This window comes from Trichechus manatus, unplaced genomic scaffold (genome assembly GCF_000243295.1).
Source record: "Trichechus manatus latirostris isolate Lorelei unplaced genomic scaffold, TriManLat1.0 scaffold00059, whole genome shotgun sequence".
Classification (NCBI taxonomy): Eukaryota; Metazoa; Chordata; class Mammalia; order Sirenia; family Trichechidae; genus Trichechus; species Trichechus manatus.
Window position 1 is genome coordinate 12,852,572 of NW_004443995.1, and position 14,987 is coordinate 12,867,558.

At 38.4% G+C, this 14,987-nt stretch overlaps 1 protein-coding gene across 1 annotated transcript in view; it reads right to left on the reverse strand.

Annotated features, from left to right (window-relative positions):
* The window catches only part of SMAD1 (SMAD family member 1), a 54,424-nt gene that overhangs the window by 9,291 nt on the left and 30,146 nt on the right, over positions 1-14,987 (reverse strand). Inside the window, exons 2-4 of the mRNA XM_023733580.1 lie at positions 10,258-10,515; positions 7,751-7,867; positions 3,473-3,694 (exon numbers count right to left, since the gene is read on the reverse strand). Of these exons, the coding sequence (XP_023589348.1) occupies positions 3,473-3,694; positions 7,751-7,867; positions 10,258-10,515 (597 nt within the window). The remainder of the gene's footprint in view (positions 1-3,472; positions 3,695-7,750; positions 7,868-10,257; positions 10,516-14,987) is intronic.

Genomic DNA, 14,987 nt, shown 5'->3' on the forward strand with positions numbered 1-14,987 from the left:
GTGGGTTAAGTGCTCAGCTGCTAAACGAAAGGCTGGTGGTTCAAAGCCACCAGCCACTCTGTGGGAGAAAGATTTGGCAGTCTGCTTCCATAAAGATTACAGCCTTGGAAACCCTACGGGGCAGTTCTACCCTGTCTTATAGGGTAGCTATGAGTCAGAATCGACTTGACAGCAGTGAGTTTATTTGGAATGGGACTTGTCCCTTCACTGTATTTTCTAACAGGTGACTGCAAGATTAAAGGAAACTGACGTACATAAATCTTAAAAAAAAAAAAAAAAAAAAAAGATTCTTCAGAGGTTTCGAGGTGAACAATCCTATCACTTGAACAGACACAATGCTCATAGACAGTCTTGGCATGGACAAGGAAGAAAGGCACTCGTATACTTCTGGTATGGGTATAAACTAGTAAAGGCTTTCTGGAAAGTAATTTGGCAAGGTATAAAGAGCTTTTGACTCACTAATTTCGCTTTAAGAATATTTCCCAAGAATATAATCAACCAATCAATCATATCATCTGCAAATAATGCTAATTTTGGCTTATTTCCATTATCTGTAATTCTACATTTGAGAACACTAGTCAGGGTGTCTGGAATAATTTTATATAACAGTATTCCTAGAATCCTTACTTTTCCCTAATTTTTAATAGAAATGTCCCAGAGTACAATAGTTTTTAACTACTTTGTGATAATGATTATCCTTAGAACTTGGTGAAAAATATGTCCGTCCACCCCAAAGGTATCCAAAATTGTGTTATAAACGATTTCAGTGGTTTACAGACCATGGGAAGATATCTATACACGCTATGAACCTAAATTCTAGCATTTCATCAGTAAAAGTGATGAAGGCTGTTAGTCTGAAACAGAATGAAGAACAAAGAAAAACAGAACAAAGAATATCCATATACCCATTACCCAGATTACTCCACTGTGACCATTTACTCCATCTGCTTTCTCACTGGTGCCCTCCCCTCTCTACCACCCCTCTATCTTTCTTTCTAAATATAGATTCTAATATAGGATTGTTTCACAGATAATCTTTACATATACATAATTTTTCCTGAACTATTTCTTCATAGCCCTTCATCCCTAAATACTTTAAGCATCCATTTCCTAAGGGATACTCTCTTACATAGCCACAGTACAGTCAGCAATGCAAGTAAATTTAACATTGATATAACACTTTAATCTATCATTCATATTCAAATTTTGCCTGCTGACCCCAATAATGTCCTTTACAGTATTTTTTCCTTGTCCAGTATAGGACCATGTTCAGGCACACGTACTGCACACAGTCAGATCTTTTTAACCTATTTTAATCTAGAACACTTCCAGAACGTTTATCTTTTGACACTGACATTTTGGAAAAATACAGCACCCCCTCACCCTTTTAAGTGGAATGTTCCTCATGTGGGATTTGTCTGATGTTTCCTCATGATTACATTCAGATTTGCAGTCTCAGCTGGAATACTGCATAGGTGAGGTTATATCCTTCTCCAGGAATCACATCTGGAGGCAAATACGATGTCCATCTGTCTCTCATTGATAATGTTAATTCTGATCCCCCAGTCAAGATGTTGTTCAATTTTTCTGCTGTATAATTACTGCTTTTTATTCTCGCTTGTAACTAATAGGTAGTCTGTGAGGAGACACCTTAAGACCATGCAAATACCCTGTTCTCTCTATGGTGCGGTAGTCAAGAGCTATAGCTTCTAATCAAAAGGTTAGCAGTTCGAATCCACCAGCTGCTCCTCGGAAACCCTATGGGGGCAGTTCTACTCTGTCCCATAGGGTTGCTATGAGTCCGAACTGACTTGATAGCAATGGGTTTTGTTTTTTGGTTTAATGACTCCTGCCTGATCCTTTGTATGATGGTTACAAAATGATGATTTTCTCACTCTAGCACTCCCTCTACATTCAGTAATCAGCCTTACCCAGTCATTCATTCATCTATTTATTACTGCTATGGACTAATGAATTACTATTGTTTTTCAATGGTTTAAAGTTCATTACTGTACTTAATTAATTTGGTGTTCAAATTGTCCCAGAGGTGGCCAGTGGGAGCCTTTCCAAGTTGGCTCTGGTGGTATGCCCCCATCATTTTCAGAAGCATTTCTTTACTTTCTGGCATAACAAGATGTTCCAGGCTCATCTTGTGCCCATCTGCCCAGCTTTGCAGTCAGTCATTTCTCCGAAATGCCTTGGTTTCTCTCAACTGGAAATGATGTCAGAGATCAAGACCTGAGCACTGGATCTGCTTATTACTATCAGGTATCTTTGCTTCTTGGCTCTTTCCGTGGGCAGATCCAGAAACTACATGCATGTGTATACATAGACATACATGTACATATAAACACACACATACATATACATAAGAACATAAACACGCATATTCACATGCTGTTGTTGCTGTTATTGTTAGTTGCTGTTGAGTCAGCCCTCAACTCATGGCAACCTCGTGCACAATGGAACAAACTGTTGCCCAGTCCTGCGCCATCCCCAGGATTGATTGCAGATGTGACTGTTGTGATCCAATGGGTTTTTACTGGCTGATTTTTGGAAGTGTATCACCAGGCCTTTCTGCCTAGTCTGTCTTAGTTGGGAAGCTCTGCCGAAATCTGTTCAGCATTATAGCAACATGCAAGCTTCCACTGACGGGTGGTGGCTGAGCATGAGGTGCGCTGGCCAGGAATCGAACCTGGGTCACACATACACTATTAAAATCATGATTTCACACTGATACCTCATCCATCTCCACAGGGTTCCCTCCCTCCCCCATATTTGTATGTTCCTTCTTCCACAGTGAAAACCTAGGCTCCCAAAACAGCCACACGTTTACTCATTTGCTTAATCTTATAATAAATCTAAAGTTTCAGAATTGTTATGGTCATACCTCCACAATAATCAGGTCTACTAAAAAGGGTTTAGGAGTTGTTTGCAAAACCCAACCCCCTCTTCCTACCCCATCCGGCCCATACTGAAGGTACACAGTCGAATACTACATTCACAAATTATTTTGGGTTAGCTCTTTCTTTTCTTTACAGTGAGTTATGCTATTCATTTGAAATACAATTTGGTTTATTTGCTTTAGTTTTTAGGTTGTAACTCATTCTTTAACAGGTATTCTATTCTGTAGAGAATACATAAGATAGAATTAAAAAACCCATTGCCGTTGAGTCAATTCTGACTCATAGTGACCCTACAGAATAGTGCCCCCAAATAGCAAATCACTATTTCAGTTAATTTAATCAGTAGTATTGTCAGAGCTGGTAGAAAATCACAAAAATCATTGATAGGAACATGAAGGACTTCCTGATAATACAAACTGGGGAAAAAATACTTACCAGCTGTAGTAAGTGAACATTGTCTGGTGTTTGCTACATTAGTTTGCCACAGGAATGATGAATGATTAAGTCTAATCAGAGCGGACAGGGACACAGCAGATAATCAAAAAAGGTCAAAGGGGAAAACTCACCTTTTCCAATGTGCCGCCTCGTGTTTTCAATAGTGGAATTCCGGTTAACGTTGGATAGCAGCCCAAGGCAGAAACGGTTCTTGTTGTTGGAAGGATCAGTGAAACCGTCCACCAGCACACTTGTGGAGGAGGCATGGAACGCTTCACCCACACGATTGTTCAGCTCATAGTAGACAATAGAGCACCAGTGTTTCGGTTCCTCATAAGCAACTGCCTGAACATCTGTAAGAAAGAAAGGCTGCAGTCAATCAGGGTTAGCGCCTCCAGCTCCCAAAAACTCAATCTGTGTTGTAAAACTGGCTCAGGACCATGGAATGAAGATACGGAAAATCAATTGCTAACAATGTAGATAGTTTATCTACGATGTCTAACGCAGGCACTTCTTACTAAGTGTGACATTCCTGTAATTGGAAATTTCTCCAATTACTACCAGGTAACCAAAATGCCAGCTAAGCAAGCAACAGTATTTGCTAAATACCAACAATATGCCACTTGCTATGTAACGTGCAGAAACAGAAATTACCCTTCCCGCAGACCCTGGCTCACCATCTAAAGAAATGCAACCAGCAGCGAGTGAAAAAACTAAGAGAACAATAGAGGAGAGGAAATATTCAAAAGGTGCTGGCATAAAAAGGATTCCTCTAGGCAAAGCCTTAGGAAGCTGATGCTTTTTCAAAGCAACAATAATCAGTTTCTAATTATTGATAAAAAATTACTTCACATTTAGTTGCCAATAACTATCACGGCTACAGCTTTGCTCCAGTTCTCAAAACCAGGAAGAAATCTTGCCAGCTGGCCATTCTTACAGAATGAATCATATCTCTCTCATCCAGATTTCATGCTAACTTCCTTATATTTGCTTTAAGTCATGCAGAGCAGGTGTGTTTTGTCTCTCCATTACCAGAATGGGCCAACAATGGAAATTACCCAACTTTACTGACAGGATGCAGCTTGTTAAGTCAAATCTCTTAAGACCAACAAATCTCCAAACAGAACATGCTTCTAAATATTTGCAACTAAAAGGTTTTAAAGATAAGTTCCTTCTGTAGTAAAACCTCTTATAGCATTGCTTTAGAGATTCCAGGAATACAACCCATTGTATATCCAGTGTGCCAATATGTAATGATCTGAGGTGTATGAAGTCTTGGGTGTGCAATCATTAAAAAAAAGAAAAAAGAAAGGAAATCCACATCAGAAGCATGGACTACAACTGATAAGGGAGAATTACCACTGGGTTCTTAAATCAACCCCACAAATATTAAAAAGCATTTTACTTTAAAATTCAGTAAACAACACAAGGAAAATGATTATTTAAAAATCCACAAATACATCAGTTGTTTGATATGCTTAAACAAGTGAGCTGAAAACACACACACACACTATTGTCCCTATTTGCTAAACACCTCTTCCATATCAAAATACATTTCAAAGAGCAAAACTGTAGTGATTTACAACTGCCAAATCTTGAAGAAGCCTTCAACATCATTAATAAAAGGTTCTTACTAACTACCAGAATTGTTCAAAATACTACTTATCTAGGACAGGGGCTGAGAAATTTTTTCTATAAAAAGCCAGAAAGGTTTTGTGAGCCATATGGTCTCTACTGCAACTATTCAACTCTGCTCATGTAGCAAAAAAGCAGCCATAGATAACATATAAATAAATAAGCCTGTGTTCCAATACAATTTTGTTTACAAAAACAGGCAGCAGGCTGAATCGGCCTGTGGGCTATAGTTTGCTAAACTCATCTAGGAAAACCACTAAAGGTTTCAAAAACAAAAAAAAGGGCCAATATTCCTTCCTCCTGAAAATATTAACTGTAAACTTTTTCTAGTGGAGAAAAAAAAAAAATTTTTTTTTTTAAATGATTTGGGTGAAAGTTTACAGAGCAAATTAGTTTCTCATTTAAATAGTTAACACACAAATTGTTTTGTGACATTGGCTGCCAACCCCCGCAATGTGTCAACAGTCTCCCTATCTCCACCCCAGGTTCCCTGTTTCCATTCGTCCCGTTTTCCTGTCCCTTCCTGCCTTCTCGTCTTTGCTTACGGGCTGGTGTGCCCATTAGTCTCCTATACATGGTTGAACTAAGAAGCACGTTCCTCACGTGTGTTATTGTTGGCCCTACAGACCTGTGTAACCTTTGGCTGAAGGGTGAACCTCAAGGATGACTTCAGTACTAACTTAAAACGGTGTCCTGGGACCATACTCTCACAGTTTCTCCAGTCTCTATCAGACCAGCAAGCCTGTTTTTTTTTGTTTTTTTTTTTAATGAATATTTTATTTCACATTTTTCTCCTGCTTTGTTTGGGACCCTCTATTGTGTCTAATGGAGAAAATTTTAAAGGCTATTTAAAGGACATGGCTATTTCTTGAAATCAGCCATTTTAAGACACAACAACTAAATTGGTATAAAGTGAAACAATAGTTACAGGGTCCACATGCTCCTAACTGTACAGTAATGGCTGTGTTCTCTTTTGCTCTACTGGTCTCCAAATGCAAATTCCAAGGATGTGTGAGATAGGGGTTATTTTCCCCAACCAAAGTCTTTCATTGTTGGCTCGTAATTACATGTTTGAGAAGGTGTTCTAGAGATGATCAGGAACCATAAAATACAGAGTCAATAAAAAAAAAGATATAAAAACACTGCCTTTGCCTACGGAGCCATTACATACTAGACGTGTATCTCTGGCATGAGATTCAGCTCATTCCCTGATGGAGGGAGTACAAGGAGAGAATTCCCCAAACCATATCAGTGTAGGCTGCAGAACAAAGTTTTATAAGTAGAAAGGTATACATTCTATTTTACCACACTGCACACCTAAGAAAGGTTTTTTGAGTTCATGGTCAAATTTTACACACTGAAAAATTATAACCAACTCTAGCAAAGACTGAATTATCTCCTAATGAAATAAGACGTACCTAGGAGTCCCTGGGTGGTGCAGTCGGTTAACGTGCTCAGCTGCTATCCAAAAGGTTGGTGGTTCAAGTTCACCCAGAGGCATCTTGGAAGAAAAGCCTGGGGATCTACTTTTGAAAGGTCACAGCCATTGAAACCCTATGGAGCATAGTTCCTATTCTGACATACGTGGGGTTACTGTGAATCTGAATCCACTCCATAGCAATTGGTTTACTGGTTTAAGTACTCAAATTGTAGTTAATGTCAATTTGCATAAACTATATACAAATTGAATGATCCACGCTACAGGTTCATCACTAACGTACTTTTTCCAGCAGTGTGGTTATGGCATCATACAGATGCTCAGGGATTCTCCCAAACTCATTTACTCGAGTTCTCTGCTCACTTAAAACCTACTCAACTTTCCACTGCAGACCTGGAAGAATGATGCCATCCTCCCTTCAGTTACTTCCACGGGAAAAAATGCGCTTGGGAACAAAGACCCACCTCCTACCAGACAAGGAAAGAAATTTTCAGTTCTGCTTATAACGTCTTCAGGATAAGAACAGGAAAAACATGTGCCTCTGAACATTTTTGGCAACAAGGTTGTTGTTGTATGCCACGGAGTCGATTCTGACTCACAGCGATCCTACATGACAGAGGAGAACCGCCCCTTAGGCAGTTTTTTTTTTTTTTGACATTTGAAATTCACATAACTTTATTATCTGAATTGGGTTTCCCAGGCTGTAATCTTCACAGAAGCAGATCGCTAGGTCTTTTCTCCCTTGGAGTCGCTGGGGGGTTCCAACCACGGACCTCTCTCCCTTAGCAGCCGAGTGTTTAACCATTGTGCAATAAGGTTAGAAATAAATAAATATAGCAAGAAAGAAACAAGTGCCATCAGTCTGTTCCAGTTGCAGCTATACACAGAAGGGCAGAGAAAATAAATGAGGTTTATGAGTTTATCTACTCTAACTAAAAAAAGAAATGCTTTGGAAAGCCCAGCTATATGAACTTCCGATTCTGGAAATCACCAGTAAAAACTCAACTTCAGTATTGTTATGCTCATTATTTCATAAAATCCCTCTTTCTCTTAAAAATACTATTTTTATCACCATCTCAAAATTATCAAGTATTGTAGATCTATACAAACGACTGCACAGTTATACTCAAGCCCTCATTAAGTCAAATTTTTTTTTTTTAAATAAAACTTATTTGTTGTCCAAAGACTTCTTTCTACTGTGCTTTTCTTATCATTGTGCTCTACCTTTCTCAAACAGCTACCTTTCTAAAGATTAATAAAAACTTGTGAGAGAAATTAACATTTGGAAAGGTGAACTTTAGCTTCTAACAAGGGAATAAGTGGCGATCCATTTTACCTCCTCTGTTGATTTCTGTGGGCAGTGAAGGCGCCATCATATTTGTGTCCATCGGCTGTGAGCCGTCCTGGGTCATGGGGTCTTCAGGAGGCAGGTAAGCAGGTGGGGGTGTGTCAGCTACAAATTTTAAAAAGAAAATGATTTCTTCATCCTTGATAAACACACACGCTTAAACGTATATTCTCTTTTGTGCTGAAATACTTCGGAAAGCAATCAAGTTATCATTTCAACTTGATTGATCTCCCTGTCAGAAGATTGGCTACTATGGACACTAGACTTGACATACAATTTCAGAAAATAACTGCTATTCTACAATCTTATACATTTTATAGTGAAAACTCAGTGGGAGGAAAAGTACTAGATGCCAATTCCAAGAAGTGGTCCACCTATCCAGGATCGTGACATTTTGAAACAATCAGAACAGCATTTAAACACAGTTTCACACAGTCCACTTTGAGAGGGCCTCTGCATTTCACAGACAGACGGAAAACCTCCGAATGCTGCATGGGGCTTCTTCGGAAAAGCAGCTTCAAGGTGTCTTATATGAAACCTACGGTTCTTAGGAATCTACCAACTGAGTTTCATTATAGCCTACTGATTTACACTGTTACTTTCCATGACTTCAAGCAATCTCCCCACCCACTTCAGTAATCACTAACCTTGGAAACCCTCGTAACAGAATAATAAGGAAATAAATCAGTTTACCACAGCTATCTCCTATTTTAGAGTTTAGATTTTTTTTTTTTTGAAAAGCACATAGCCAGTTGGCAAAGAAAAGCCCATCTAGCATACGCGACCAAAGCTTGGGAACAAATTTTTACCTTAGGGAATCATGAATAACTGGGATGAGTAAGACTATTCAGGGTAACTGTTGAATACAAATAGCTAATACTGCTGCTTCAGTTTTTCTCAGTGACTTCCATGTCTGAATCTCAGCTGAATCACAACTCAATAACTCCCACCATCTAGCTGCTAACCTTGCTAACGAGCAATGACTCAAAGCACAGGATTACAGGAACCTTATCTGGATGCCGTTTTCACCCTTTCCCCAGCTTCTCTGAACTCAGCTTCTTCCCTGCAGCTGTGATGCTGACTCTGATTTACCTCCAGCCAGGAATGAAGACAAAGAGCCTCCTCTGAGACCACATGTAATGAAGTTCTTCTGTAAACCAGCTGGTGGATATTTCATAGGCAATCGATGGCATGGTAGGAGCACCACTGAGAGGGACCAGATCGTCACTGCTAGTACTCTATTTCCCTAAGAAGCTCCTCCCACTCCTTGTAACTTTCTCTTTTCCATACTTCCTCTACTTGGCCTATGGCTTAATCATTGACAGCTAGAGACAAAAGTGTAAATTCAAGTGATAATCTTTAATTTTTTCCACTGTTGGGCCACCCTGGGTTTGCCAAAACTAAACTCCTCACTACTAACCTACCCAGCAAATCCAACGCATTTGGGAGAGAGTGGGGTAGGTAGGAAATATCAGTAGATAGGATAATATTAGTTGGACTTTTAAACTAATCTATGTCCCAGCCTCATCCTAAACAGCTCTGCCTTGAAAAACAAATAAAACGATGCAAAATAAACAGGCTTAAAATAAAAGCAATCAATCAATCAATACATGCAAGCCAGCGATATCAAACCTGGACCACTTTTCAAATTTTCAGGACATACCAGCATTGATGTTGAATTCAAATTTACTTAAAAACATTTCAAGTGGCCCAGTCATTTTCCCTTCTTGAAATGCTCACAGATATGAAGTGTATCTTTGTTTAGAGTATCCTTCTTGAGGTCTACTGGCAAGCAATTTGGCACTAATTATTATTTTTTTGTCTGAGATGCTTGCATATTAACCGATAACTTGAAAAACATAATGTTCTAATTAATCATTTATTTTGATAAACATTAAACCATCAGTTCAATCTTTAAAAAGAAGGTAATTGTTTTTGTCTTTGCTAAATTAAACAGATGGTTTCCAATGCTTCTGTTGCAATTCCTTTGATGTTGAAGTATATGTTTCTTGGGATTATATCACCATTTAAGTGAATTTAATTAAGTAGGGGGGGTGTGATCCCTCAGGAAATAAGTTTTCTGAGGTTGCACTTACAACTGGGTTTCTTCTATGTATGAAAATGATGTTGATCAAGGTTGTACTTCTCATAACAGCAAATGTGTATAACACACTATTTTTCTCTTCCTCTCTTTTATCAAGAGAAGGACTATAACCATTATGTCACTTCCAGAATGATGGAGCTGTTTCAAAACCTTTTAAAATCAAGGAAAAATATACAGCTTATTCCAGTACCTGTGCCTAACAAATAAAACAAGAAGTGTGCTTACTTGGCTACAAGGTCTTCTTTCACCAAAAGTCACACCGTAAGAGTACTAGAGCACAGTGCCACACACCAGGGCTAGGTCTCTCCCTTCCAGATCACCCCGCTTCTCCCTGACACTGGGATAACCTGGTCTGATCTAACCATAGCACGCGCTGAACATTTCAACCTACCTGGCATCTGAAAAGGGCTTCCTGGGTCTGAGCTGGCGGGAGAGTGAGGGTAGGTGCTACTGCTGCTTCCAGGAGAGTTTGGGTAACTGCTGTTGGGTGAATGAGGAAATGGATGGCTGTTGGGTTGCTGGAAAGAATCCGGAAAAGTGGCATTGAGTGGCATGTGAGGCTCATTTTGTCCTAAGTTACGGAACTGAGCTAAGAGGCTGTGCTGAGGATTATATTCGCTATGTCTTGGAACCAGCACTGGAGGAAGAACTGGGAAAAGGGAAAGAAAAAAAGAGACAAAAATGAGAAAGATAAGAATCTATAATTATGTACAATAAAGTTGAAACATGATTTGCAAGTGACAACAGATTATCTGAACTCTGCCTTGCTGGTAACTCAAAAGCACCATTCAGATGAGAAGTCATTTTACACTCAGTAACAAATACAGTCTCTTTAGAATCATCAGTGACACATGCCTGAGATATGCCACTTTGATAAGCTGCCCCTGGAAGGTCTTATAAAATACATTCTTTTAGGTTAAAAAGGTTAATGTCCTGCCATTCTTAATTTTTTCATTCACTAAGAACAAAACAAAAACATAATTTAATGATACAGACCATCACTGACAATTCCAGTTTGCAGCTCTGGCTGATAAGATTTTACATTTAAGAGCTAATATTTATTGATCAGTCTTAGAAGAAATAAAACTGGAATGCTCCTTGGAAGCGAGGATAGAGACATTGGCTCACTTACTTTGGACATGTCATCAGAAAGACCAATCACTAGAAAAGGGCGTCATGTTTGGCAGAGGGCCAGCAACAAGGAGCGAAACCCTCGATGAGAAGAACTGACACTAGAAGATGGTGCAGGACCCGGCAGCGTTTCATTCTGTCGTTATACATAAAGTCGCATGAGTCGGAGCTGACTTGACAGCGACTAACAGCAACAGAATTTATTGAATGATATGAATTATTCACCACAAAACTTTTAAAATTGACACACTAACACTTCAAAAAAAAAAAAAAAGTGTAAAGACCCTACAGGACAGAGTAGAACTGCCTCATAAGGTTAACCACTTAACCACTTTATTTGTAGAGGGGGGTAAATGCAACAGTATAAAATTTCAACGCCAATGATGATAGTTAATTAGACAAGATATGATGTTTTGTAGGACAGAATTTATGTCGTCCTAGTAGTCATGCCTTACGAAAATCTTTTCTCTAAGGATCTTAATGTTTACTCACTTCTGACAGTCTGATAGACCAAGGAAGAAACAGGTCATGCAATCACATTTTTCTTAGGAATCTGTTGAGAAGCTAGGAAACCAACTCTCATGTTGTTCCTAAAAACTCTGTATGTTAGGAACCTAAAGAGTTAATAATTAGGATGGTCATCAACCTCCAGAAACCCGATGTTTTGAAACCTCAGGAAACCTGACCTGGAGGCAAAGCCACTATAAACACAATGCTCATGAAAGGGAAGGGCAGAGGAATAGTCACAGCCCTACCCAGGGCTGGATCCTAAGCTTCTCACTGGGGTGGCCAGAATGCTCTTCCCCAATAATAAAGGTCTTTGGAATCCCTACTTCTCTGATGGCCCAGCTAGGAAGAGAAAAACAACCCGCTAGTAAACTGCAGGGGAGGAGTGAGGAAGAGACTGAAAATCTGTTATATTCTTGGTTGCCAGAATGTGTCTTCCCAAGGAAATACTATTTAGTGGTATTGGGAATCAAGCAGACTTTTGAGGGCTTTTCAGAAAATCTATCCATAATTTATATCATTGCTATGGGAGAATGTGTTCCTAACACTTGGATTATCACTTATACATGAGCTGAAAATTGTTAAGTAAAAATAAGTTTTGAAGATAGTGAAATTTCTCATATGCTGTATCTGAAATTTCTGCAGAATCCTGTATCAATAAGATTTGTTGATTTCCCTGTTATCTGATCCCTTAGAAAGAAATCTTCTAGTATAACAAATGTATTTCTTTTTCGCAGTGGTGGAGTCTGTCCAGACCAACCTCAATGCGTGATAACTTCCCCTTCTATCTCTCAACAGTCATCTGAAGTGTAACCTACTTTGTTCTGCTGAAAACAAAAAACCCTGAAAGTCATAAAAGACTCCCCCTACTCCAATAAGACTCTGTATTTCAAAACAAATACATGCTACGAAATAGTCAAATACCTTTAACTTTCCTATAAAAACTCTTCCTTTCTTTTAGTTGCTGCAGCTTTAGTTCACATCTCCCAGCCTGCCTTTTTATAGTCATCTAGCTCTAGCCTCAATTCTGATTCTTATCCTTAAAAGAGGGGCAACACTGGCCCCTAAACCTTCCCCACAAATGTAGTACCAGACATCAATGTGAACCAGTCAATCTCCCATCTCCCCAAACCTTCTGGAGGACCCCCCCAACCCCTGCCACCATACAGATTCTATTACCAGAGCCCCTGTTTTAGTGGCTCCTATTGCCACTGCTCCTACTCGTGGCAACCCTGTAGGACAGTAGAACTGCCCCATAGGGTTTCCGAGGCTGTAGTCTTTATGGAAACAGACTGCCACATCTTTCTCCCACATAACTTCATATAGCTATTATATCTTGTTAAATTTACTCTTACATATATTGTCATTTTTGTTAATATTTTAAACGGAATTTTCTCTTCATTGTCTCTTCTAACCGATAAACATGAAAGTTACTGATTTTTGCGTGTTACTTTCATATCCTATTATCTTGGCTGAGTTCTTTTGTCGTTTAGTTTTATCACTGATTCTTTATAGAGTTCTCCTGATATATGATCATGTCACAATCAAGTAGATAACAGCTTTCCTTTTCCAATTGTTTTCTCTTGTCTAACTGCATTGGCTAATGGTGGCAGTTAAGCAGAGATAACCGACTCCTTGACTTATTCCTCACCCTGGTGAAAATGCCTCTAGTCTTCCACGTTAGGGCTTAAGTACAAATGTATTATCTTAAAGAAGAATCCATTAATGCCTGTATTTGAGTGTTTTTATTAGAAACGGGTGTTGAATTTTTGTCAGAAGCTTTCTTAGCCTTTCTGAAGATACTATTATGATTTTTCTTCTTAGACCTATTAATATGGTGAATTATCCTTGAATTCCTGGCATAAATCCTACTAGGTCATGATAAACTATTCTGATCACTGGTTTAAATATATCCCACAGATTCTATTATGTAGGTGTTTTTGTGATCATTTCCCAGAAATCCTGCAGTTTTTGCTTATATTTTCCCATTAATTTATGAGTTATTTAACAGAAAATTTAAAAAAATTTCCAGGTGGAAAAGCTTATTTGCTTCCAATTTCTACTTTCATGGGATTGCTATAAGAATGCTGATTATAATATTTCTACTTTATGAAACTTTTTAATGTTTCCTTTGTGACCTACTATGTGATATATTTTTGTGAATGTTCTTTGTATACTTGGAAAAAAATCATATTTTCTACTTAATCAGGGTGCAGTGTTCAATATTTATCCATTAAGAGCTACCTTATTGATAATGTTGCTTAGGTATCTGATATCAAGGGTCAGCACATTATTTCTGTAAAGGACCAGAGAGTAAATACTTTAGACTCTGTAAGTAAGCCATATGGTCTCTTTCATTCAACTCTGCTGTTGTAGTGAGAAAGCAGCCACAAAAATATGTAAACAAATAGGCATAGCTGTGTTCCAATAAAGCTTTATTTACAAAAACAGATGGCAACTAGATCTGGCCTGCAGACTATAGTTTTCCAATCTCTGCTATCATTAGTTATGTTTCTCCTACCTGATCTGTCTTGTATTTAGATTGCTGTGCAAAAGTTCCTATTATCAGTGTGTTTCTATTTGTTTTTCCCAACATATCCTGTAGTTTCTTCTTTATATAGGTGGTTGCTGTGTTATTTGGTACATAGATATTCATTATAAAGTGTATACAGTCAATGCTTTTTGGCCTGAATTGTATTTCATTTGCTATAGGAATTGCAACCTTTACCTTCTTGTTTCCATTTTGTCTGGTACGTTTGCTAATTCCTTTATTTTCAGTCTTTTAAATGACCTTTTTTGGGGAGTGGATCTCTTGAACAGGAGCCCTAGTGGCACAGTAGTTAAGAGCTCGGCTGCTAATCGAAAGGTTGGTGGTTGGAATTCACCAGCTGCTCCACAGGAGAAAGATGTGGCACTCTGCTTCTGTAAAGATTTACTACCTTGGAAACCCTATGGGGCAGGTCTACTTTGTCCTACAGGGTGGATATGAGTTGGAATCAATTCAATGGCAATGGGTTTGGTTTTGGTTTTGAGTCTCTTGAATACAGCATAGTTTTGCTTTAAGACTCAATCTGGAAATCCTTTTAATAGGTGAGATAAGCCCATTTACGTTTATTGATATGACTGACGTTTGGTTTCAATTCTGCCATTTTATTATATAGTATAGTTACTGTACTATATTACATTTTCTGAATTTCTCTCTGTGATATAACTTCTCTGTCTTCCGTTTTGGTTTGTTTTTAAAGAAGCTCTGAATATAGCTTCGCGTTTCTCTTTTAAGGCTATTTTTGTATCTGTACTTTTTAGTGTTTTCAATTCCCTTCTTCCCTTAGCATTATACTGCCTATCTGGTTTGTCAGTTTTAAATGGTATCCTTTGACTTCCACCTATTACTGATATAATAATCAATAATTTTAATCTACTTTGTCTTTTCTTTATTGCTTTGATGCCAATTTTTAAAGTTGTACTCTTACTACTGTGTCA